The sequence below is a fragment of the Notolabrus celidotus genome, chromosome 13 (genome assembly GCF_009762535.1).
Source record: "Notolabrus celidotus isolate fNotCel1 chromosome 13, fNotCel1.pri, whole genome shotgun sequence".
NCBI lineage: Eukaryota > Metazoa > Chordata > Actinopteri > Labriformes > Labridae > Notolabrus > Notolabrus celidotus.
The window spans coordinates 1628987-1655982 of NC_048284.1; the positions used below are offsets into that span (position 1 = coordinate 1628987).

Sequence of the window (26996 nt, forward strand, 5' to 3'; positions counted from 1 at the left end):
TCCAGAGGAGTGTCATATTTCACCTCAGCCTGTTGACACTGACTAAACCGTGAGTGGACAGGTTTTTTATTTGGAGTGATTATTAGGAAATGAGAAATGGGAACAGAGCAGTCACTAGTGAAGGATGTTAGAACACACGAGAAGCTGAGGGAACGAGTCGTCTAGCAAATTGAAGACAACGAATGAAAACACAGCACGAGCTTTGGTGGAGTCACAGGACTGAGAGAGAAGAAAACGCCAACAGTAAAGTTACAGGAAGAGGACCTTAATGTTTCAACTCAGCTTTCCATGTGGGTCCAACATTTTCATTTACTATCTGAGGAACCAGTTGATGAGTTAGCTGCATTAATGAATCCTCTTTAATTCAATGCTCGGCGTCATCGTGTTTATTTCTTCGTGTGGATAAGCAGGTCGATGTTTATAGAACGTCTGGTTACAGAGAAGGAATCCTTACAGGGTGAGATAAGATATCTCCAGTCCAAACTGGATCCTGTCTACCTCTTGTAACCCACTCACAAGACTTTCAACCTCAAGCTTTTTAAAAATACCTTCAATGGTTATATTTCAAAAGCGTACGCCATGCCATCAAGTGCCACAGAAGTATAATTCAGGGTTTAGACAACCAGGGGAACTGACACACTGGGATCCTGTCTCTCACTTTAACTCTTCCTGTCCCATTAAAGCAGGGGTGTCCAAAGTACGGCCCGGGGGCCAATTGCGGCCCAAGGTCCATTTATTTATGGCCCCAAGCTTCCATCTTAAATTGTGTAATTTATAGCACAGAAATTAATCACAGTTTCTTTCTACAAACAAAACTAAAGTCAATCCAGAAACGTCTCAAAAAGCTTCATATGGACTTCCTGTCTAAAACCAAAGCTCTGGGAATTCTGCAAGACGGCAATAAAGAAGAAACACAAGGACTCTTAAAGTTGACAAGTTTTCAAATTCATGTTTTTATCATGATGTGAAAATGTTCTTGATGAACACTAAAACTTCAGAAGACACAAAAGAGGACACAAGACAAGATCAAATTATAAAATTGTGCAGAAAAGGCAAAATTTGGTGCATCAAAAATGTTCAGAACTCAGGAAAGTAATTATATAGTTCTTAAAATGTTGTCTGCTGGTCAGAAAGGTCTTAAAAAAAAACATGAAGAAGAAGTGTGATGAAATCTAGATCGTGATCCTGCCATAGGAAAATAATTATACTAAATATTAAATAAATATTTCATGTATAACTTTTAGGATTCCTAAGTCTCAGTAGGAGCCACTGGCCCTGAGGTATTCTGACAACATCATATGTGGCCCTCTGAAAAAAGTTTGGACACCCCTGCATTAAAGTTACTAACCATAGACCTTTCTGGAGTCCCTGAGCTCCCTTGTCTCGTAGGTTCCTCTGGATCTCTGCTGCTGTGGACGTGCCAGACTCCAGCTGCTACAACTACTACTATCCGTCTCCCCACTATCATCTCTCTCTCTCTCTCTTCATCTCCCTCTATTCCTCTCTCCAACACGGTCTCAGCAGATGTGTGTCTAACATGAGTCTGGTCCTGCTGGAGGTTTCTGCCTGTTAAAGGAAGTTTGTCCTTGCCACTGTAACTTGCTAAATGCTGCAAAGTGCTCTGCTCATGGTGGATTAAGATGAGATCAGACTGAGTCCTGTCTGGAAGATGGGACTGGATCTGATCCGGTCTTGATGTTGGGTCTTTGTTAATAATAGAACATAGAGGACGGTCTTTGTAAGATAACTTTGATTTTGCAGAGCTCACCAAGACCGTAATGAATCACATCAAGGTCTAAAGCCTCTGATAATAAAGCAGATATTTTTGTGCAGCATTCGCCATCTAGTGGAAAATCAGAACTAGATTTAAATTTAGACTAAGTATTGTTTTGGATGAACAAACATTTAATTTTCTGCTTTTAGAGCTGGATGTCTCACTTTTAGTCCGGAGTAGGGATGTACATTTTAAGTATTTTCCGTGATCGATTTTTGGAAATGTTAACGATCAATTATCGATTAATTGATTAAAAAAAAACATTATTCTTACGTCAAAAAAAATGCGTTGTTTTCCCCCTAAATTATATTTTCTACAGCAACAAAATGCATCTAACTGACGGGATTGAATACGGGTACACATTTGATACTCATCAACGATCAGGCTCATTAAAATATTCTCCACGGACATAATCTTATAAAGTGAAGGCTGAGACTACCAACAGAAAAGTACTTCAGACTCACAGTGTCCAGTTTTCTGTCTACTTGTTCTTAATGAGAAAAATAAACATGTGTATTCAGTCAGGTGTCAGCCAGGAGTGCAACCGGGTCATAATCAGTCCCGCTGGAGAAAAGCCCAGACGGCTCTGATGTTGCTGCTCTGTAAACGTAGCGTACCAGAATTTCCCACCTGTCTGTTTCCTTCGTATCCAAAGTTGGGAAATATCCTGTTTAAAGCTGTCAACCTTCGTGTCCATGTTGTTGTTGGCAGCAGTTTTGTATTGATCCTCTTTTAAAAAGCGCACGTGGAGACCTGACGCACAGCCGCAGCCGCCAGCTGAGCGTCTCCGCTGTGCGCAACACCTTTAAACAGCTGATTCACATCAAAACATGCTTTAAACTTAAAACACCTCCCTGATAGCTGAGGGTAATATGAGACCACATGATGTTTGTTTCACGTGACGGAAAATTGATAACAAAAATGTGTGTCGAGTAATTTCTTAACAATCAATTAATCGATTAATTGTGGTCATCCCTAATCCGGAGGTCGATTTTGGATTCCAATGTTGAAAGTTAAAAAAGGAGAGAGATTCAGGTTTCTGTTTCTGCAACTTTTATTACAAAACAAACATCCAGCATAAAAACTGAAACTGTACAAATATAACAAATAATCTAAAACAGATATTTACAGGATGCAGCGCTCTCATCGCCTGTGACTAACTGATCTCATCGCAGTGAAGCTGAACCAGCTGCTTCTTTAAAAAAGATCCAACAACAGTCTGTTCATCTCAACACCTGTGACGAAACAAGTCCCAGCATGCACTGGGGGAGAGGTAGAGTTAAAAGGGTAACCGTGAGTCCACGAGGGTCCTCTAGAAGTCCGCGTCCAGCCTGAAGGTGTTGTCTGTGGAGCCCGACATCACACCCATCCTCTGGTACTCGCCCACACGCTTCTCAAAGAAGTTGGTCTTCCCCTCCAGAGAGATGTTCTCCATGAAGTCGAAGGGGTTCTCCACCCGGTAGATCTAGAGACACACAGAGAGGGATCAGGTTAGAGTCTACTTAAGGGATCCAATCAGAGCCGGTCTGACAGATTAAGAGAACACAAGAGGATCTAAGAGTTCTGTTTGAGGTCTGTTCAGTGTGGCGTCTGTATCGTGCCGCTGCCACTCTGTCAGTGAACCACACGTCCTCCAATCAGAGCTCAGCAGCAGCACTCAGCCCCCAGCCCCCATTACTGGCTGAGGTCCGTACCCCTGCGCGTCTCATCATCACAGACCTGATCCTCTATAGACCTGGTCCTAAACTCTAGAATTCCTGCTGTTATAACTGTTCTGTATTCTCACTAGAAGCTGGTCTCTCTCTAGGTGTTCTGGTCTCTAGGCATGCTCTGGTTTGTAGGTGTTGTGGTGTGTTTGGTTACCTTGCTGAATCCGAGCTCCAGCATCAGTCTGTCGGCCACAAACTCGATGTACTGCTTCATCAGATCGCAGTTCATCCCGATCAGCTTCACGGGCAGAGCCTCCGTCAAGAACTCCTGAACACACACACACACACATCGTTAACACCGGGTGAACACACACAGCAGGTAAACAGAGTGTGTGTGTGGGGGTGGAGGTATGTGTTGGTTACCTGCTCGATCTCCACGGCGTTCCTGATGATGCTGGTGACGGTTTGTTCTGATGGCTTGTTCACCAGGTGTTTGAACATCAGACACGCAAAGTCACAGTGCAGACCCTGAACACAACACACACAGTGTTAATACACACACACTGATCACTGCACACACACTGATCACTGCACACACACTGATCACTACACACAGACTGTCCTTCATATCATCAGTAATCAGTAATCACCTCGTCTCTGCTGATGAGCTCGTTGGAGAAGGTCAGACCGGGCATCAGGCCTCTCTTCTTCAGCCAGAAGATCGCAGCGAACGAGCCCGAGAAGAAGATTCCTTCCACGGCGGCAAACGCCACGACTCGCTCTCCTGCAGGGCGCACAGAGACCAGATCAATACCTCATGATCAGTACCAGATACAGGACCAGTATCAGACTGTATTGGTCACATTATGATGACATCATAGAGGGCAGGTTTACCGTAGTTGGCGTTCTTGTTGCCGATCCAGTTGATGGCCCAGTCGGCCTTCTTCTTCACACATGACAGAGTCTCGATGGCGTTGAACAGGTATTCTCTGTGGGTCAGTGAACGCACCGTCAGACACCAGATCACAAACAGCATGGGGGTCAAGAGTAGACCAGTATGGGGTCTCACCTCTCAGTGGGCTCCTTGATGTAGGTGTCGATGAGGAGGCTGTACATCTCTGAGTGGATGTTCTCCATGGCGATCTGGAAGCCGTAGAAACACCTGGCCTCCGTCACCTGCACCTCCTGAGTGAAGCGCTCCACCTGGTGGTCACATGAGGAACAGAGAGAGAGTCAGCAGCTGTGGATCACTCAGAGCTGATCCTTCTACCTCTGACCATCAAGAGGAGCGTGGACTCCTCCTGATGGACGGAGAGGATCTGTGTTTGTGGTTTTAAATAAAGGTTTGTCTTTTGAATCAAACAGGAAACAGAATAAAGTCGTGAACACTCGGGCGCTCCTCCTCACCAGGTTCTCGTTGACGATGCCGTCACTGGCTGCAAAGAACGCCAACACGTGAGAGATGAAGTAACGCTCCTCGTCCTTCAGGGACTCCCAGTGCTGCAGGTCCTTCGACAGATCCACCTGAACACACACAAGACATTAGCATCACATGACAACACCAGAGTCACATGACCTACACCTGTCCTCCAGAGACTCTGACGTACCTCCTCTGCGGTCCAGAACGAGGCCTCAGCCTTCTTGTACATCTGCCAGATGTCATGGTACTGGATGGGGAAGATGACAAAGCGGCGAGAGTTCGCCTTCAGCAGCGGCTCCTCTTCCTCCTCACTCTTCTTCACTGGCTGAAAGACACAAACACACACACACACACATCATCAGACATGAACACACAATACACACACTAACACTAACTTAACAGAAAAACAGATCAGGACAATTTGCAAGTAGCAGTACTTAAGAAAACTTAGTTGCAGGTCTATTTGATGAAGTCAAGCAGTTTGTATTTCTTGAAATTGATGTCTTTTGCCTTTAAATGTTGGATCGCGTGATGACAGATTATAAAAACACTTCCTGTGTTTCATGTTTAAAGAGGAGAACACATCTGATCACTGTTTCTGAACACCTCTAACTTTAAATCCTTCATTTAGGATGCACATAATAAACAGGTCTGAACACATGTGTGTTGCAGAAAGTTTCATATAAACAGATAAATAAACTTTAATTCAATGAAGTAAAAACTGCATGCAGCAGGTGAGCATCATCATCAGCTGATTGTTGGCGCCAGAAGTCAGATTTTAGGCGCCACATGTCCTAAAAATAGCCCCCCAAACAGCTGATGGAGGACTTTAATGTGCTCAGTGATCCTCTGGAGGTTTGATTGTTTAAGTTTAGCAGGTTTGGGGGTTTGGAGGTTTGGAGGTTTGGATCACTCACCAGAGGCTCGTCGAAGATTTTCCGCGCGGTTTTAGACGCCAGGATGCGGGTCGTGTTCAGACTCGGAGGCTGGAGGAAGAAAAATAACTTTATAAAGAATAAAAACTAAAAACACATGCAGAGTTTATCTGTTCATGTATTCACACCAGCAGCTGATTTAAACAGAGTTACAGGTTAAATACAGGGCAGTCAGGCTGACGTGACGTGTAATTAAAGGCACAGTAACGTACAGAGAGAGTCTAACAGGAACAAAGAAACACACATGAAGAAGGTTTTGCAGGTTTTAGGTTACTCACCGTGTTTTCTTTGTCCACAGACATGTTGCTGATCTGACTGCTCAGAGAGTTTTCATTCTTCACGGAGAGAGGAGAGCGAGCAGACATCATGTTAGTCTCCACGAGTTCACACAGGCAGGGGAATAAAAAGCTGAATAAGTTAACAAACTAAAAGAAGTTAAAAAAGAGAGAAAAACACTAAACTAACAAACAGCAGGACACAGAGAGCAGAGACTGAAGCGGGCTCTGATGGCTGCTCGACCTTTTTATTGGAATCTTGGCGCTAGAACGCAGCTGGCCAATAGGAAGGGAGCTCGCGCTGGCTCTTTAAACTGACGTGTCAGGGGAGCCAATCAGGAGGCGAGTTGAGGTCACGTGCTGCATGGACAGCTGCGGGAAATTCAAACGGCTTTGTTTGTGCGGGGTTACAAAACTGAGCGAAACCGGTGTTACAAAACTATTAAAATGAGCCTTTACGCAACATGTCAGATTCTGATTAAAAAGTATGTTTATTGTTCACTAAAAAGGGTCAGAATCTAATATTAATGTCAGCTGATACTGTTAGTTTAGTGTTAAAATTAATGTTTATAAAACCTGTTAAAGTAAAATCCACTTCCGGAATGAAATTAGACAGGTTTGATCTAAATGTTACTTAAATGTGTCTCCTACAACAAGTTTGATATAAATCACTGCCAAGGTGTTGTAAATATTTTCGCTGTATGTTTTTAAGGGTCTGTTTTTTCCCGCCGCCGCCCTTCTCTGTTGTTTGCTGTCATCTGAAGGCGTTGTCACAAAGACATTTTAGCGCCAAAATACACATTTTAATCACAACTTTTTTTGTAAATAAGAAACATTCAAACCATCAAACATCAGACGGTTTAACATTTATAACTGACAGTTGGTTAAACATGAGCACAGAGCTGTCAACTGACTACAAAACTACATGACCTGGTGTTGTGTTGAAACCAGCGACCCTGTAAAGTTGTGACCCCTAATCGAACACTTATAACCGTTTATATCTGTTACACAGTGGATTTGGTTGCAGTTGTTAATTTAACTTGTCTGCAGAGTATTTGGGTCACCAGTTAAAACAGAACACCCAGTACTTTTCCATCCCTGCGTCACAAAATCCCATGAGACGTCATTTTTATTGAGTATTTCCGGTCCTGGTTGACTCCACTTGTTGTACCTGGTAGTAGTTTGTGTTTCAGGCTCTGAAGAAAACGTTTAAAATCCATTTTCTCTCTGAAATCTGATGATATTCGGATTTCTTCTGAGGCTGACATATCAGCTGTTCCGGGGTAAGAAGAGGAGCGCTCTGATTGGCTGTTTGCTGAGCTGACGACAGAGTCAATTAATCTATTTCAGTAGAAGAGACGCCACCTAGCGGCCTGGATGAACACAAAACAAGACTCTCTTCTTTACATACTAGAGTTATGTGAATCATTAATCATTTTAAGACAACAAAAATAAACTTAACATTTATATTTTTTTGCAAAGGAAGGAGAATAAAAAAGTAATGTACTTTGATAAAATCTCCAGAGTCTTTGTGGACATCTTGGACAATTATATCTCTTACCTTATTATCTTTTATTTATATGTGTTAATATTAATTGATTTCACCCTTACTTGCTTATAAACAACACTAACCTACTAGAGACAAATAATAAGTGCAAAAAAGAGGAAGAAACTGTTACAATTTTGTGTATCTTGCAGATTTTACCCCCCCAAAAGATGGATTTATAAAATCTGAAATGTTTGTAGGGATCTTTGGGGTGTGACAGACGTATTGGTAAAGATATCTATCAGATTCACAAAGTCCTTCAACCCCTGAACACCCAACCTCACACCTGCTGCTCTGCCAAAACAAAGCCAGGTATGTTTTGATAAAGCTTAAAGATAGAACTGGCTCAGGCTTGGACCAGGTCTTAGTTATGCTGCTATAGGCTTAGACTGACACACTGGGATCCTGTCTTTCCCTCTCTCTCCTCTCTCTGCCTGTCTCTCACTTTAACTCTTCCTGTCCCATTAAAGTTACTAACCATAGACCTTTCTGGAGTCCCTGAGCTCCCTTGTCTCGTAGGTTCCTCTGGATCTCTGCTGTAGATTCCTTTATATGGGTCTGTTATTCATCCTCTCTATTCCCCTTTTTTCCGTCCTTTTTCCTTTCATTTCATTCATCCTTCTTACTTTCTGTCTTTTATTTACTTCTTTCTTTTTTCTTTTTTTTCTTTCTTTCTTTCTTTCTTTCTTTCTTTCTTTCTTTCTTTCTTTCTTTCTTTCTTTCTTTCTTTCTTTCTTTCTCTATTGTTCTTTCCATTTTCTTCATCCTTTATGTCTCCTTTCTTTCTTTCATTCAGTCTTTCCTGCTGTCCTTTCCTTCTTTCCTTCTTTTTTTCTTTATTCCTTCCATTCCTTTCTGATTTCCTTCTTTCTTTCTTTCTTTCTCTACTTGTTCTTTCCATGTTTCTTCATCCTTTCTGTCTCCTTTTTTTATCCCGTCCTTTCCTTCACCATTTATTCTCCTCTTTTTCTTTCTTCTGGTCTCCCTCTCTTCTCTCTTTACCTTTCTGGAGTCCCTGAGCTCCCTTGTCTCGTAGGTTCCTCTGGATCTCTGCTGCTGTGGACGTGCCAGACTCCAGCTGCTACAACTACTACTATCCGTCTCCCCACTATCATCTCTCTCTCTCTTCATCTCCCTCTATCCCTCTCTCCAACACGGTCTCAGCAGATGTGTGTCTAACATGAGTCTGGTCCTGTTGGAGGTTTCTGCCTGTTAAAGGAAGTTTGTCCTTGCCACTGTAACTTGCTAAATGCTGCAAAGTGCTCTGCTCATGGTGGATTAAGATGAGATCAGACTGAGTCCTGTCTGTAAGATGGAACTGGATCTGATCCGGTCTTGATGTTGGGTCTTTGTTAATAATAGAACATAGAGTACGGTCTAGACCGGCTCTGTTTGGAAAGAGTCTGAGGAGACCGTTAGTTGGGATTTGGCGCTTTATAAATAAAGATTGATTGGTTGGTTGATATGTCCAGTCTCCAAGTGGACCACCTCTCTACAGCTATGTCCAAATCTGATAAACATGTACCATTTGGACTCAAAAGCTGATGTTTGTCATGAGGGTTTTTTTATTGGTCACGTTAAAATTTGCAGGACAAAGTTCAGCGACATAAAATTCTGACAAAGTACATCATAAATCCAAACTTTCCCTCCGTAATCTCTGGAAATTTCTCTGTTATAAATCCCGGTTTGACCTCCGGCTGAAAATCTGGCAGTGTTGCTCCTTGGCACCAAACAATCGGATGATCTGGGCTCTGCAGACGTTCACTGCTTCGTGTTTTTTGTCCTCAGATTAAATATAAAACGAAGCTTCACACAGTTTGAGTGAGCTCCTCTGAGGAAAAAACATCAGTCCTCTTTGTTTCACATAATCTCTGAAAAAACTTCACAATCAAGTCGACCCAAATCACCCGCTGCTTTGGGAAAAGTTCGTAGTTTGACGTCGGGTTTGGTCGGACCGCGGCTGAAGGCAGACGTCTGTTTGGCATCGTAGTAGCTTATTCTGGGTAAAAGGTTGAATGTTTGTCAGGTGAGACAGTTTGACTTCAAGAACAAGGATGGAAGGAGGAAGAAGGATCCTGTGGAGGAGATGATGATGATGATGGCATAAAAGGAGAAAACTGTAGAACAGAAACATCATTATGAACATTAAATAAAAACATATTTGATTATGTCTTCATCCACGTGTGTTTAAAACCCTCTGGAGCTTTATTTCTATGTGAATTAACTCAGTAAAATTTGATTTAATTCACCGTAATGTCCCTTTAATTATGGATCAGGTTAAAACAAGCTCAGAGAAACATCTGAAATATATTATTTATGCCCTTACAACATTAAATCATTATAACTTTTGAATCATTTATGTATGTTTGAGGTTTGGAGGAAATGAGTTTACATGTCATTTCACTTTGTTCCAGTTTCATTTTTTGAGTTTTTTCCTCATCATTTTTGTATGTAAGTTGTAAAAATGTTAAAATATTAGATACTTTTGATACCATGTGCTTGAAAACACTATAATTTCCAGTTCCCTTGTCTCGAAGGTTCCTCTGGATCTCTGATGTAGATTCCTTTATATGGGTCTGTTATTCATCCTTTCTATTCCCCTTTTTTTCCTTCCTTTTTCCTTTCATTTCATTCATCCTTCTTACTTTCTGTCTTTTATTTACTTCTTTCTTTTTTCTTTTTTTTTTCTTTCTTTCTTTCTTTCTTTCTTTCTTTCTTTCGTTCTCTCTTGTTCTTTCCATTTTCTTCATCCTTTATGTCTCCTTTCTTTCTTTCTTTCTTTCTTTCTTTTATTCCTTTTTCCTTTCATTCCTTTCTGACTTCTTTCCTTCTTTTTTTCTTTATTCCTTCCATTCCTTTCTGATTTCCTTCTTTCTTTCTTTCTTTCTCTATTTGTTCTTTCCATGTTTCTTCATCCTTTCTGTCTCCTTTTTTTATCCTGTCCTTTCCTTCACCATTTCTTCTCCTCTTTTTCTTTCCTCTGGTCTCCCTCTCTTCTCTCTTTTCTTAGACCTTTCTGGAGTCCCTGAGCTCCCTTGTCTCGTAGGTTCCTCTGGATCTCTGCTGCTGTGGATGTGCCAGACTCCAGCTGCTACAACTACTACTATCCGTCTCCCCACTATCATCTCTCTCTCTCTTCATCTCCCTCTATCCCTCTCTCCAACACGGTCTCAGCAGATGTGTGTCTAACATGAGTCTGGTCCTGCTGGAGGTTTCTCCCATTATCTTTATATTGATTACTGTTGAAAAGCACTAAAGATTGTGAAAAAAACAGAACTACAGTCATATTTTTTACCCAAGAGAGAGAGAGCAGCAGAGACAAAAAACGTGAAACTAAAAAATGAGATGTTATTTTCTCTTTGTTTTACAGTTTTTGTGCTCTAAAGAAATTAAAAACAAGTCCTCTCTTCACACTAAAGCACAGGAAGGTGCTGGATTGTGTTTATTTGCTGCCTAAGTTGCCCATTTTCCTGCCTGCTGTGTGTCTCTGCTCTGTCCTCTGTCACAGCTGCTATACTGCTTAACACAGGACTTCCACCAGATCCATGTCTGGTCCGTCTCTGATCCGCTGCGGTCCTGCTCCGTGCTCTCTCGTCCTTCAACACCCACCGGTTGTGTTTTCAGAACGCAGTACAGAGCAGGACCTCCGGACAGCTGGAGTCATGTGACCGAGGTTTCCCCTTGGTAATCACTGAATCAAGGATTCTCCTCCTCCTCCTCTCCTCATCCATGTTGTCTTTCTGGTCCTCTGAAAACCTCTGACCTGTTGACTCCAGGCCTGGCTCCGCTCATCATGACTTTGGTTTGTTGTTGTAGTTAAGTGAAATACGATCTGGTGATAACACAGAGTGTTTTATTCTGAAAATTAACCGGATGTTTTCATTTTGTTTTGGTGAAACCTGACTTCCTGTCCCGCTCCATCTGCTCTGTTGAGATTGATGCGTCGTGCTCCGGCATCCGGCAACAATAGAAGTCTTGTGTATCTGATCCGGAGGACTCCGACCTGCTGGATCAGAGACACAACAGAGCGGATCCAGTGGAAGTTAACACACTGACTAGAATTGAAACCTATCAGATCTGGTGCTGTGACGGATCGGAGACGGACCAGACACAGTTCTGGTTGAATTTGGCTGCGACCACGATGTCATGTAGTCCCTTTGTGCTTATTTTTGTTGTTTGTTCTTTGCTTTGATTTAGAAAATGAAAGTCAGATTTGTCGCTGTGCTTGTCTAAGACAAAATGCATGAACGTTAATGAGATGAACTCCAAATATTAAATGCAGAGAAAGTCTGCAAATGTTTACCAAGATGAATCTGGACTCCAGAGGGTTTCAAAACAACACATGTTCATTTTTTCATGAAGAGAGACGTCGCATGTTTACAGGAGAAACTCTCTCTGTCTCATTTTTCTTCACTTTTCAGACTTTCTACCTTTACTTTTACTTTTTCTGGAACTTTTAACTCTTCTACATATTTGTGTTTAGTGAAAAATCTTGAGTTTTGTCTTTAATTTGTTCTCTGAAGATGCCATTGACTCAAGCTTCCAAGTAAATGTGACTCTGTTTAGGAAAGACTTCCCCACAGACTCAGACATTTCTCTGAACCTGGGGACTTTTGAACAGTTAAAATAAAAATATTCATCAAACTGGTGAACAGAAATAAACTCTCTGTGAATAAAACTTTAAAAAACTGAAGCCTGAAGTCAGACGGAGGAGAAATGTCAGACATGTGAGTTCAGTTCAGACGGAGCTGAGCTTAACGAGCCCCCTGACCGAGTCCTCGTGCAGCGCGTCCTGACTGGCTGGGTCGTACAGGCTGGAGGGGGAGGGGATGGGGGGATGTTGGTGTTGGTGTTGGTGGAGGTGCAGGTGGGCGGGGCAGGGCAGGGCACCCTGCGGCGTGGTGCAGGGCGTCTCCTCAGGGCTGACGAAGTGGTGGTGCGGGTGGTGGTGGTGATGGTGGAGGTGGTGGTGGCAGTGGGAGTCGGAGGCGACGTCCCTCAGGATGTGGACGTCTCCCCCGCAGGACGGTAGGGATGGCTGGGAGGGGGCGAGGTAGGCGCAGGGGCCCCCGAGGGTGGTGGTTTTCCCCGGGAGAGGGGCCATGACCACGGGGTCGCTGTGGAGCAGCGGGGTGGCTGCAGCCTGGAGGACGAACTTGGTGCTCTGGATGCACTGATCCTGATCGCACTGAGGAGAGGAGAGGACAGCAGAGACTCAGAGACGTGTGTGTCTTTAAAAACTGTCAGAAAGATTTGATATAATGACAACAAACAGGAAGAAAGGATGCTGAAATAACCCAAAATCGATGAAGGTCAGTAAAAATGTGACTCAAAAGTGACTTTCTTCTAAAATGAGTTGGATCCACACAACAGTTTTACAGCTCCCACATCTGAAACTACTTTTTTACAGACTTTCTCTGAGGGCCTTGAACTCACCACAGTGTTGAAACACACTCAATAAGTTGAGTTTCATGTTGATTAAACTGCATTTTCTCTTTAATGAAGCTAAGATGGATTGCTTTTGACCCAGACTTTAAACCAGCATTGACTGATGGGAGGTTTAAACATTGGTATAAGGCTGGTATTACTTCTTATTGCTCAATATCCTCAGCTGGACAGCTGTAAAAAAATATGTGATTTATATGGACTAGAAAAAGTGGACTTCTTTGTGTACCTGCAAATTAGAGCTTATTTCAATAAGGAGGTTAAACCTTTAGAGAAATCTGACTCTGACCTTGTTGATATCTTTGTTGATATGTACAAAGGCAAGGGCACAAGGAAGCTAGTCTCAGTTTTACATTGAGGATTCAATCCACTAAAACACACACAACACACAAGGTTAGATTAAAGTGGGAGAAAGAATCTGGACTTGTTATTCCTGAGGAGGATTGGCTAAATATGTGTTCTGTGCAGTCTAGGGATGGGAACCGAATTCGGTACTTCACGTAAAATCAAACGGTACCATGTTTCGGTACCTGAACGCATCCCTTTGACTGTGAGGGAGTGGAAGAGGAGGCGAGTTTCCATACTCTCGCCCTGTAATTAAGTCAGAGAATGACCGGGTGGACGTCTCTGCTCTCTGCGCTCTGCATCTGTGCATGAGTCACTGCGAGGCAGAACTGCAGGATTATGTTTATTTTATACAGTCTATGTTCGAGACGGACTCTCTCGCTCCGACTACCTGCCCTGTTTATAACCCTTCCTGTGTGCGTGAATGCCCAACAAGTAAGTTGTGTGTCTTGTGAGGCGGAGAACTGACTTTTCCCCTTCCGCAGGCGTTCACGTGTGTTCATTGATAAACTCCAGAAAGAGCAATTAGACGCCACGAGCACGTGTCATCTAATATATCTAATCACCTATATAATCCTGTTTCTGTTCATTTCATGTTAAATTAAACAATTAAACAATTTCATTTGTTTTAAATTAACATTTACTACCACATAAACACAAAAGTACCGAAAATTGGTACCATTAAGTACCGGTACCGATTCCCAGGTACCGGGTATCGGTACCGTATCGGTTCAAATGTGAAAGGTACCCATCCCTAGTGCAGTCCACCTCCACCAGCTCAGGTCTTTGGAGGGATTTCTGTTGGCGTAATGTAATGAGGTATTTTGTAATTAAGGCATTACAAAACATTTTTGGAGCAGGGATTGACTGCTCATTCTCAACTATTTATCTGGGTAACATCACAGCCCACCTCTCAGTTCAGGATAAATACTTGATAAAGATTTTATTAGCAGCCAGCAAAAAAGCTGTGAATGGAAAGTGGTTGCAACCCAATCCTCCAACAGAGACTGAGTGGATAGAAATCATGTCTAGTATTGAAAATATGGAAAGAATGACTTCCTCACTAAACCTAAGAACAGAAAAATGTTTGCATTACTGGGAGAAATGGACTGTGTATGTAGCACTGAGGGATTAAAGGTGACACATCACGCTTTTTTCATCAACATATATTGGTCTAAGAGGTCCCCAAAACATGTCTTTAAAGTTTATGCTCAAAAAAACACTTTGAAATCAGATTTTGGTCTGCCTGAAAAACCCTCTTCTTCAGTCCTCATCAGAACATTCTGTTTTCTCTCTGACCACGCCCCCTCCGGAAGTGGATGTGCCTCGGCTCTCCAGCACGTTGATCTAATGTTTACATGTTGGCTGAATATACACGGCTGCTCACAGACCCGCGTTACTTCAACCCTCTGAATCTGATCCTGACGGAGAGGCGCCTGCAGCAGGACCTTTCTGAAGGATTGGTCACAGATTTAGTGTTTCTTGTTGTTTTATTTATCAGTATGTCGACGTGTGTCTTGGTACACAGCTACAGCTACGAACATGTAGCTATGTGGCTATGCTAACTAGCGCTAGCACTTATCCATGACAAATAAAAATCATCCACTAGATCTTCAAATCTGCAGACGTGGGGAGTCAAACCGACCTTTGTGTTTATTAAGACAGCCTACAACTAGCATGCCTCCCTCCTAAGCTCCTTGTTAGCACACATGTGTGCAGGGAATGAAAAACGGAGGAGGGGTTGAGTTGTATTTTATACAGTCTATGGGCTGAACAAGCTCCGAGCTCTGACTTCCTGTTACAGACCGGATGGCGTTGTGACGTATGAAAAACACTGAAAACTGAAACGGCTGGTTTCACACACATTTACAGAAAGGTGGAGAAATCAGAACAGGGGCAGAATGGAGTCTTTTCATTCTCGGGGGGTTTGTAGACATGCCAGGGAAACATATTTCAGGTATCAGAACCATCATTAAGTCCATTTTGCATGATATGTCACCTTTAATACGCCATTACTGCATGAACTGACTGTATTTCCACTATTATAACAAAGATGTATAGATGACCTACTGTTTCTGTTTCACTGAGCTGTGCTGTCTAACTATGTCTGTTTACAAAAATAAAGAATATATTAAAAGAAAAGAAGCTGTTATTGGTCAGCGGTGATGACATCATCCTACCATGTGACTGTTGAGCTGCGTGGAGGCGTAGCTGCCGCCGCTGGTCCCGTTGGTCTGGGACACGGTCTGTGGTGTGTCGGACTTGATCAGACCTCTCCTGTCGATCAAACTGTGACACGAAGAATTCAAATTAAAACTTTATTTACACATCGTTCACTTCCCTTTTCTGTTTGACCTTAAAAAAAAGATAAGAGTGGTTCCTCCACCCGTCATCCCTGACAGTGAAGGTGTCGGCAGATGGAGCCAACATGTCGTTAAACACACACACACACACACACACGTTCACTTGTTCACACACGCAGCAGCTGGCGACGGTCTAACGAGCAGACTGTGTGAGGAATCTGCCTCCGTATGTTCGTCTCTGAAAAGTAAACATCTCCTCCTCGTCTCCAGAGGAGGAAGACGTACTCTGATATTTAAATTCAGGGAAAGTGGTGACATGTTCGGATACATCACTCTCTACAGAGTCAACGAGACTCCATGATTAGAGACAGGAATTATAACTCACACAGACTCAGGAGTTGCTGCTCTACGCCGATCTTAACCAGTACATGTTGAATCAGAACTTCCAAATTACAGACTCAAAGTGAGACCAAGGACTGACAGATGAAGCTGCTGTAAACCATGAACTCCTGTGTGTGCAATGAAGGAGTTGCTGCTCTACCTCTGCATTAATGAGTTAGTTGTTTGTGTTAATGCATGTGAAAACCACCAAAGTCAGTTATCAGACCCCTCTCCTTTGGAATCATCTACCAGTCAGGGTCCGGGAGGCAGACACCCTCTCTACTTTTAAGAGTAGGCTTCAAACTTTCCTTTTTGATAAAGCTTATAGTTAGAGCTGGATCAGGCTTGGACCAGGTCTTAGTTATGCTGCTATAGGCTTAGACTGACACACTGGGATCCTGTCTTTCCCTCTCTCTCCTCTCTCTGCCTGTCTCTCACTTTAACTCTTCCTGTCTCATTAAAGTTACTAACCATAGACCTTTCTGGAGTCCCTGAGCTCCCTTGTCTCATAGGTTCCTCTGGATCTCTGCTGTAGATTCCTTTTTGGGTCTGTTATTCTTTCTTTCTTTCTTCTTTTCTCCTTTCTTTTCTATACTTCTTTATTTCTTTTATTCCTTTTTCCATCCATTTCTTTCTTTCTTTCTTCTTTGTTTCTTTCTTTCTTGTTCTTTCCATGTTTCTTCATCCTTTATGTCTTCTTTCTTTTCTATACTTCTCTCTTTCATTCCTTTTCCCCTTCCTTCTTTCCTTCTTTCCTTCTTTCCTTCTTTCTTTCTTTCTTTCTTTCTTTCTTTCTTTGTTCTTCCATGTTTCTTCATCCTTTGTCTCCTTTTCTTATCCCCTCCTTTCCTTCTGTCATTCCTTCCCCATTTATTCTCCTCTTTTTCTTTCTTCTGGTCTCCCTCTCTTCTCCCTTGTCTTAGACCTTTCTGGAGTCCCTGAGCTCCCTTGTCTCGTAGGTTCCTCTGGATCTCTGCTGCTGTGGACGTGCCAGACTCCAGCTGCTACAACTACTACTATCCGTCTCCCCACTATCATCTCTCTCTCTCTCTCTCTCTTCATCTCCCTCTATCCCTCTCTCCAACACGGTCTCAGCAGATGTGTGTCTAACATGAGTCTGGTCCTGCTGGAGGTTTCTGCCTGTTAAAGGAAGTTTGTCCTTGCCACTGTAACTTGCTAAATGCTGCAAAGTGCTCTGCTCATGGTGGATTAAGATGAGATCAGACTGAGTCCTGTCTGTAAGAGAGGACTGGATCTGATCCGGTCTTGATGTTGGGTCTTTGTTAAAAATAAAACATAGAGTACGGTCTAGACCTGCTCTGTTTGGAAAGACTCTGAGGAGAATGATTGTTGGGATTTGATGCTTTCATTCCCTCTTTCATCAGGCTGTTAAACCTTGATGGTGTCATTACTTAATGTGGCCACAAGAGGGTGCAAAGAGTGCTGCTAACATCTCAGCCAATGCTCTGATTACTTATTTACTGCCTGTGACATCCTCCTGCCTGCTGAGCTGTCTCAATCCGAGCAGCGTTTCACTCACCACCAAACAAACCTGAATCAATTTCTGCACAACTTTGCTCCTCTTGACTCCTGAGCCGTGGAGTGACACCGGATAAATCTGCAGCTTTGAGTTAAGACTCTGAATCACTCCTCAGGTACACTGACAGGCCGTGCATCGATGAATCACATATTTATGAGCACAGAGTTTGTGAGGATGTAAACATCGGAGCTGACTCCAGTCGTCTCTGCAGGAGGCGGATGTAAGAAACTCTGACTTTGGATGCTTTTTGATTAATTTTCAACAGCGAGGGAACTGATCTCTGACAAAGTGATGATGAAGAGGAGGAGGAGGAGGAGGAGGGGAGGACTGTAATCACATGGAGGAAGGTCTCAGCTGAGCGCTGTCCTCATTAAATACAGAAACACCGTCTGCTCAGGAGAGGAGGAGGAGGAGGAGGGAGAAGAACGAGTGGTTGTGTTTGGATTCATAGAGTTAGGTTGTGAGTTTAGTGCTAGGTTTAGTCCAGGGTTTAGACCTGGATTTGGGGATTACTTGGTTCTTTGTGATTCCTAACCTGAGTGTATTTTTTGATTCTAGACCTGAGTATAATTCAGGTTTAGTCTTGAGTTTAGACCTTGATTTCATCCTCGGTTTAATGCCGACTTAAATCCTGAGTTGAGGTCAAAATGGGGGACCTCAAGTCCAGGTTTTAGCTGAATAAAGTCCTGGGTTTGGTGCTGGATTCAGTATTAAGTTGAGTCCTAAACTTGCCGTGCCATGAGATGAAATCTGCCACCTGTGCTTGTTTACATCCAGGTAGTAGAGTGATACGGCAGCAAGCAATAACCCGACACAAGTCCGGCGTTTAATCCTTTCTAGTTCCAGGATTAGTCTCAAATTAAGTCTTAGATCAGTCCTCAGTCTAGTCCTGGTTTAGTCTGTGAGTTAGTCTTTGAGTTAAGACTAGGAGTCTTTCAGAGGATGTTACTGACCTGGGGGGCACGGGTCCACACAGAGCCGCACAGCAGTTGGTCAGGATGTTCCCGTAGCTGTAGGGGTTGTAATTGTCCTTCCCTCGCTTGCTGGACCAGGTACCTTTGATCTGGACCAGGATCAGGACCAGGACCAGAAAGGGGAGAAATGATTCAGATCAGAGTCAATTAAAACATACATCTGGACTTCCCCTGGATTCTGCATACTCACGTCTTCATTGGTGGTCTGGTTGGAGCTGATCAGGTACGTGTGGAACCCTGACAGACCGACGATGGACCAGACGGAGAAGAAACACACCACCACCTCCAGGACGGTGCAGGACGGAGTCAAGGAGGAACTCAAACTTTGATTAATATGCATCTATAATAACCTAATTAAACATATATATAATAATGACTCAGTGTCTCACAGTCTGACTTGAATCTGAAGTGAACTCGTTGACTCAGCTGCAGCAGAGGAGTGTGAAGAGGCGGTCGCTGCTGATTGTAAACGCGGCTCTAAGTGTGTGACAGTAGTTTGACCTTGGCAATGCATTACAGGACATATTGACCTGTAGTTAGTGACTGCAGCAGAGCCATTGATTGATCAGAAACACAAACACACAACACTAACCTACAGAGGAAGAGCGGGGCCGTGTTTGAGGCGGTGAAAGTGCCACTTGATTATTTTCCCTCAGCTCAAAGTGTGTCTGCTGAAAGTTCTTGTTTGTGTCTCTGACAGGTTCAGGTTGTTTTTCTGAGAGTCTGACATCGTTACAGAGAGGATCCCTGCAGAGAGAGAGCTTTATGTTAAAGGGGAAGAGGGTTCTTTAGAGCCAGATCTAGCCAGACCAATCTGAGCCTGTGAGGGACCAAAACAAGAACTTTAAGTGGACACACTTTCATTAATCATGGATTATGTTGCAACCATTCCAGCCTGTTTCATTGCTGCAAGGTGAAGAAATCTACTGGATTTAGACCCCAAATTAAGTCAAAATTATAGCCACAGTTAAAAATCTATTTTAATTCCCATTTAAAGTCATTTGCAGCTTCTGAGGATCCATCCAGTGTTCGAACAGTGAAAGGATATCTGGCCGGGCTGTCTTTGAGTGCGCTCAGGAAACCTGTCCGGTTCGATCCTGCAGAGAGGAGAGAGTGTGTTCAGGTGATTCAACTTTAATAAAGTGCAAAAGACTAAAACTCAGGATTCATCCTATAAAGATTAAAGCTCCTGTGGGAAGCTTTTGGTTTGTGACTATTCTGGCGCCCCCCTGTGGACAAAGTAGTACCCCAAACTTTCTAACTGCAAGCATGCGGCCAAACCTAGGTAAAATTATAAGACTAAAATAAGATAGAGGAAATGTTAGTAATATCAAATACTAAAAAATAAATAAATAAATACAGTAAAATCAATAAAATAAGATCAGAGAATTACCAGAGAAATAATACATAAAATATAAAATAAAATAAAATAAATGTAAGCAAAATGAAATGAAATAAAATATGATAAAATAAATGTAATAAAAGTAAAATCATTTCAGTAAAATCAGTACGATATGTTTAGATAAATACCAGAAAAATAATACAATTAAAATTAAATAAAAAATTAACATATTAAAGTTGTGTTTTGAACCAAAAGCCTCATTGTGCTCTCTTGAAACAGTAAAATCTATCAACCACTGGATCCTAACTGTGGAAATGTAAAAAAAGACTACCAAGCAATCACTTTATCTAGCACCTACATCAAGCAGCTACTATAGACATGAAATTAACTACATGTTCTTTAAATAAATGTCAGTCTTTTTTATAACCACCTAAAACTACTCACAAGAGCTTTAAGAAATATGACTTTTCTTTTATCCCTGTTTTTGGTCTCCACCACCTCCTGAAATATCATTTGTCTCTGTAGCTTCTATGTGCTTCACCAAACCCCTTATTTTTAGTCCTAAAGTCAGTCAGATGTGAACTCATGGACACGAAAGATGTATTTTCAGACTCAATGCCACTTCCTGAGGATGTTACTGTCTTTGTTGTCTGCCCAGAATAAACATCTGAAAGTCAGGTGAGGTATCTGAGGAAGAAAGGCCCGTCAGAAAACTCCTGATGATAAAACTTGATGGGATTATGTGACTCAGAGCTTCTTCATTGTTTCTGTTGTCATGTTGGTTTTGAAACAGTCGTACGTCCTGGTTTTGCATGTTTATACCTGTCAGATTGGCAAAAACAACACCACTAACGTTGGCCATTTTTGTTAAAAGTCGAATTTAAACTGAAAATGTAGAAATTGAGTCAGACTGGGGCTTCAAACTGGTTTCATTCAGTCCACAGAGTCCAAAGAACCAAGAAAAAACAAGACTCTGGCTGTAAGTGAGGCCAGCCTCATCATGTGAGCACCTAAAGCATCCACCATGACTGATGCTAAGCTGGTCAGTGTTTCCTGTCATGAACCATGCCATGAATCAGTTTCAGATTCAAAGGATTCTGCTGGAGGTGCAAAACTCCTCCAAACTGAATCCTCCCCGAGCTGCGGGGTCTTCCTGGAAGAGCTCCTGATCTCTAAATTTACATCTTGTACATCAAAGTCTCCACAGTCTGCTGCGTCTTTTTATAGCCCTGCTGCTAAAAACAGAAAACAAGCAGCGTAGTGTTTGAGAGGAAGACACGGGTTTATCTCAGACAGTCTGCTGGTTGTTAGGGTCTGAATGTGAAGCCAGCCCCGGGCCCCAGTTTCCCGCCTGTTCAGACCTGCGGGGCGGGAAAACATATCAGCAGCCTGAGCGCGGAGAAGTAGGTCAATGACACGTGACCGTGAAGAACCAGGCAGAGACACAGAATCAATCATCAGTTACAGACTTCTCTCAGAGAGCTTGTTGATTCAGATCAGTTCTCTTTGAACCGACTCATCTTATAAACCTGAAACAGAAACTGATGTTCTTGTGATGTTCTTGTAATTAACGGGTCTTCAGTTTGCTGAAATAACAACATCATGATGCAGATTAGTCAAAAGTCCAAAGTCAAGCTTTGTCAGGTCTGTCCTCAAGAGGAGAAGAAAACTACGCCTACAATGTTTGTTTGTTGAATGGAGGTCTATGAAAGAGGATAAGAGACACTGATGTTTCTTTAGCTCTGACCTTCTTCACGGAATGTTCCATTTCAAATCAGAATTCTGACATCATCAAAGTCAGAATTCTGACATCAAAGACAGAACTCTGACATCATCAAAGTCAGAATTCTGACATTATCAAAGACAGAATTCTGACATCATCAAAGACAGAACTCTGACATCATCAAAGACAGAATTCTGACATCATCAAAGACAGAATTCTGACATCATCAAAGTCAGAATTCTTACATTATCAAAGACAGAATTCTGACATCATCAAAGACAGAATTCTGACATCATCAAAGACAGAATTCTGACATCATCAAAGTCAGAATTCTGACATTATCAAAGACAGAATTCTGACATCATCAAAGACAGAATTCTGACATCATCAAAGTCAGAATCCTGACATCATCAAAGTCAGAATTCTGACATCATCAAAGACAGAATTCTGACATCATCAAAGACAGAACTCTGACATCATCAAAAACAGAATTCTGACATCATCAAAGTCAGAATTCTGACATTATCAAAGACAGAATTCTGACATCATCAAAGACAGAATTCTAGAATTCTGTCTTTGATGATGTCAGAATTCTAGAACACCTGCTGTTGCCCTCCATACAGACTTTCTCCTGCTGACACCTGATTGGTGGATACTACTCAGACTACAGACTAGAGACCAGAACCCTTCTCAGTCTAAAACCCAGACCCTGAGATCCAGATCCAACATGTCTCTGAATCAGAATCTGTAATTACAGGTTAGTTGTAGCTGAAAGTAAAAAGCTTTGTCAGGTCTGTCCTCAAGAGGAGAAGAAAACTACGTCTACAATGTTTGTTTGTTGAATGGAGGTGGGATCCATCATTTCTGATGCTGCGTTCAGGGAAGTCAGGAAATCTAAACGCTGATTGTCTTTAGTGACACAGCATCAAGCAGATTAGTGTCTCAGTGTAAATGTTTGATGTAGAACAGATTGTTAGCTACTCTTCATGCAGATATCTGTTTATAAAGAGAAAGAAATCCTCCTCAGATTAATGCTGATCCTCCTGCTTTTGCTCTCCATACAGACTGTTTTCATGCTTTAATTCGGTCGTTCAGCTCCAACACTCCAAACCAACAGGTCGAGGCGTTTGAAGGCCATGTTTCATAAGTTATTTCTATTTCTGGTGAAGATAAATGTCTCAGTTTGCAGCATCAGTAGCGTGATCAAGTTTCTCTCACAGCCTGAGTCCGTATCTGAGCTGAAGGCTGTCCAATCGATCAGTCACAGGAAACATGAAGAGACTGCAGCCTCAGCCTCTCTCTGACAACCTGTCAATCAAAGGGGCAGGGGGGCGGGCCTGAGCAGGATCGATGGCTGATCCATTAAACAGATGAGAAGCTGCTGCAGAGCTGACACGCGCTCCGGTACACAGAGAGCTCATCAGAAATATAACACGCCACAGATAGAGTCATTTATGTCTTACACTCTTCAAAGCAGGAAATGAAGCCTTAATGTGATCAAACTTCACTTCACCAGGAGCATAATTTAGTGGACTTTCTGAGCATTGATTTGAGCTCCAGGCGAGATGGAGGTCACGGAGGCTCAGTGACAATTTTCAGCTCATCAGAATATGTTTCTGTTAAGTGGGCGAATCAGTACATGACAAATTCCCTGCAGAATTCAGGTCGGATTTGTTGCTGATGTAACTGCGTCTGCAGTCTGTCACTGATGTAAATTAATGTTAAGTGAGCAGTCACAAAGGTACAGCAGACTGTGGTCCATGATTCAATGAATTCACAGGAAATTTCAGCCATTATTTTCTAGATGTGTGACACTGTAGATCGTAAAAAGTGGGCAGCTACGATTAAACATAATAAATGTAATTTAAAATATTTGAGATGAATGTTTGGTGTTGATTCAATTGATTTAATCAGATTTAAAATCCCAGTATTTTACATTTGAAATCTTTTTTAAAGCCCACCAGTCAGTCCGCTAAGTGTCTAGTCGACCAAAACTTCAGTTTAATATTTTCAAAAATAATCTGCTATAAAAAAAAATGCTCTGTATGATGTGTGCGGTTAAAAATATGAGCTTGTCAGGTGTCAAATAATTTTTGAACCAGGCTGTAAACATGTTTATTTCTGCTGTAAAGATCAGCTTTTTTGAATGGGTGTGTATGTGACTTCAACTGCTTCCAGAGCCAGCCTCTAGTGGACGCTCGATGAACTGCAGTTTTTAACACTTCTGCATTGGCTTCATATTTTAAGACCGGAGGTTGACGCTTGGTCTAAGTAGCTCATTTCTCTATCATCACACACTGTACGGGGGGAATTTTTTCATAGCTCTGTATTTTTTAAGATATTAAAGTTACGAGTTTTGCCCAAATAAGGGCGTGCCTAACTTCACTGACAGGCGGGGACACGGTAGCTGTTAGCGAGGAGGCTAAAGGCCCGCCTCTTTACCTCACACTAACTCAACAGAAGTTAGGTTGAGTTCAGCATTTCCAATATGGCACCCACTGTCTATCGGCTTCAGGAACAGTTTCCGGAGCCAGCCTCTAGTGGACACTCAAGGAACTGCAGTTTCAGTTCTGCAAAATGTCAGGATGTCTTACTTTTCATTTTATGAGATAAAAACATTAATCATAGTGAGCACATCTTTCTATTTCAAACATCTATTACAGTATGATTACATTTTTTGAACTGATTATAACATTTTAATTTGTATTATTTATTTTTTTTAGATTCAGCTTTTGCATTTTTTTTTATTTCTTGTACACCACAAGTTCACTAATTCAATATTTAATAAAACAACAAGAATAAGAAATATAATAAAATAAAAACAGGACCTACAAAAAGGAGGATAAACAGAATAAAATAAACAAACAGTGTAAAGGAACAGAAAAAGGGAATTGTTATTCCTCTTAGAAATAGAAGACAGATTAATTGAACACTTAACATTTTATTATATCAAACTGTCTGTTTTAATTCGCCTTCAGCCTGAAATGTTTAATTCTGTTAAACCATGTGAAACAAATGTGACTTTGTTTTGAAAACAGCTGAATGAATAAATAAAGCTTATTACTAAAAGATGAAGTTTCTGAAAATTCAATATTTTTTTTTCAGACTATTTTGCAGAAACTCAGACGAGCAGATTGTGAATCTGCAAACCATCACCTAATAACTCAGTCAGTCAGACACATTTATTCATGTTATTGGGATTTAATGTGACATATTCACACGTTTGAGGATGAGCTTCTTTTGTCTTTGTTTTTAAGATTTTTAAACAAATTTTATTTAGTTTGTGGAAACTTTAGGATAAATATGCAGACTGAGGAGAATTATTAGTCTATTCATGTCATCATGGAGCTGCTTTAAATCATCTAAATACCACAGAGGACAGTATTCAGATCCTTTCAGATTCACAGACTGTGAAGTGTCATCAAAGGAATCTCAGATATTCACATGAACACCTGAGTACAGACACCTCTTTATTTCCAGCGCTGCAGAAGGACCGAGTGTGCAGCAGCTGAAGTGTTTTCATAAAGAAATCAATAAGTGAATCACAGTCGAAGCAGAGTGTGTGTGCTGTGTAGGAGGTGGTGTGTGGTGGTGTTACTCACTGAGGATGACGTGTGTGATGACGAAGGCGAAGATGAAGATGGTGAGGAAGGAGAGCGAGAGGATGAACAGGTAGAAGAAGCGGTAGTTCCTCCGTCCGACGCAGTTCCCCACCCAGGGACAGTGATGGTCGAAACGCTCTGCAGGGGGGAAACAAACAAAAGCAAGAAGAAGTTTTTAAAGACTACTGAAATAAAGTGAAGGTGATGCAGACTGCTTTAAACCTGCATTCTTTCTTATGTCCAGCAGGGGGCGACTCCACTGGTTGATTGTTGATTGGGATCAACAAGTAGCTTCCCCTACATCCTGAAAAACATCTTTTTCAGTGTTTAGCTGAACTTAAACCAAGCAGCAACTTCTAGTGTTGAAAAAAAAATGAAGGAGTGCAAAACAAAACTGCAGTTCCTTGAGTGTCCACTAGAGGCTGGCCCCAAAAGTGAGTCAATCTCCACAGAGCTCCATGTTACTATGTCAAACTTTACAGCAGAAATAAACATGTTTACAGCTTGGTCCTAGTCTCCAAAGCTCATTTCTCTCTTCATGACATCTGTACACAGCTGCATTTATACATTACTCACCTGTTTATGGTATATTAAGGCATAAAGTGGGCTGATTTGACAGACACTTAGACAGTCTGTGACCAAAACACACAGTTTGGTGTCAGCTATTCCTTGTTTCAGTGAGTACAATTTGCTTAAAGCCTTTTTTACAGCCATATTTGTCAAGTCTGGCTTCCAAAAACAAGATGGTGACGACCAAAACTAACAAACTTGAGTCCTTAGAGTTGTAGTCCACAAACCAGTTGGTGACATCATGGTAGAAATATCAACTTCTTACATACAGACTATTTTTATAAGCTTAAAAGGAGAGGACAACATGAACAACCAAGCTGGAGCAGAGTGTGAGCGGTGTGCATGTCGAGTGATGTCCCCTGTGTGTGCTCAGTACTCAAACCCTGACAGCCTGACAGGGTGTGGAAGCGGGGGAATTTACCGTTTCCACCGGGCAGGAAGGTGTAAAACAAGAATATTGATCTAAAAATGAAGTTGTAGACAAAGCAGAAGAAGGTCTACTTAAAGTTTAGTTTCAGTATTTGGTAAGTTTGCTCTGACTGACCGACACAGTTGTCACACAGGCTGCAGTGTGACGCTCGGGGCGGTCTGAAGATCTTGCAGGTGAAGCAGTATTTCAGTTTGACCGTTTGTCCGTTGATCAGAACCTCTCTGGTGCGAGGCGGCGGTCTGGAGCAGCCTGCCGAGTCTGAAAGAGAACACAACACAGTTCAGGTGAGTAAGAAAACACAACCGTCCTCTGACATGTTGTCGCCTATGCAGATGATGCAGCTCTTTTCAGCAGTTCATTGGCACTAAAGAGTCAAAGTAAGTCAAACTTTGAGGACACTCTCTTTCCCCGCAGTTCAACATGAAAGTGTTTTGGCTTTTCCAACATGAGCCTGAAGTCAGAAGAAAATGGGGCCCATGTACAGTGACTTGCCTATGCTAAACTCAATCCCCTAGTTCCACTGTAGCTCAGCTGTTGAAGGTAATGCACCTCCAAGTTTGAAGAAGAAATCCACTCCCCTTTGTTTTTTGTTGACACATGCAAGTCAGGACACGCTAATGTAGACGTATATAGCCTTTTGATTAGCCTCATATTAAGGGTAACACACATAATAGCTCCCTTTGCAAGATGCTAACGCCACTTGTCCCCGATAATACAAACAATAAAGTGTTTTTCTGAAATG

General features: G+C 42.1%; 2 protein-coding genes across 2 annotated transcripts in view; both read right to left on the minus strand.

Annotated features, from left to right (window-relative positions):
• Positions 1–2810: 2810 nt before the first annotated feature.
• LOC117824193 (ribonucleoside-diphosphate reductase subunit M2) lies at positions 2811–7338 on the minus strand. Its single transcript, XM_034699620.1, has 10 exons — positions 6057–7338; positions 5761–5829; positions 5031–5168; positions 4831–4947; positions 4493–4626; positions 4318–4412; positions 4074–4207; positions 3847–3951; positions 3638–3751; positions 2811–3239 (listed from the first exon to the last, which is right to left on the minus strand). Exons 1-10 carry the CDS (start codon positions 6144–6146, stop codon positions 3087–3089), a joined length of 1149 nt encoding a protein of 382 aa, XP_034555511.1. The 5' UTR covers positions 6147–7338; the 3' UTR covers positions 2811–3086.
• Positions 7339–10318: 2980 nt separating this feature from the next.
• The window catches only part of LOC117823691 (probable palmitoyltransferase ZDHHC14), a 28585-nt gene continuing 11907 nt past the window's right edge, over positions 10319–26996 (minus strand). The window contains exons 3-9 of the mRNA XM_034698921.1: positions 26369–26512; positions 25255–25392; positions 19636–19684; positions 18778–18880; positions 18567–18676; positions 15570–15678; positions 10319–12787 (exon numbers count right to left, since the gene is read on the minus strand). Of these exons, the coding sequence (XP_034554812.1) occupies positions 12338–12787; positions 15570–15678; positions 18567–18676; positions 18778–18880; positions 19636–19684; positions 25255–25392; positions 26369–26512 (1103 nt within the window). The 3' untranslated portion in view covers positions 10319–12337. The remainder of the gene's footprint in view (positions 12788–15569; positions 15679–18566; positions 18677–18777; positions 18881–19635; positions 19685–25254; positions 25393–26368; positions 26513–26996) is intronic.

Excerpts from the sequence above, each read along its gene's own strand:
- LOC117824193 (XM_034699620.1), bottom strand. The coding sequence starts at position 6,146 with ATGATGTCTGCTCGCTCTCCTCTCTCCGTGAAGAATGAAAACTCTCTG. Across the intron at positions 5,830-6,056 it reads CTGTGGACAAAGAAAACACG|CCTCCGAGTCTGAACACGAC; the intron begins GTGAGTAACCTA and ends TTCTTCCTCCAG. Across the intron at positions 4,627-4,830 it reads GCATCGTCAACGAGAACCTG|GTGGAGCGCTTCACTCAGGA; the intron begins GTGAGGAGGAGC and ends TGTGACCACCAG.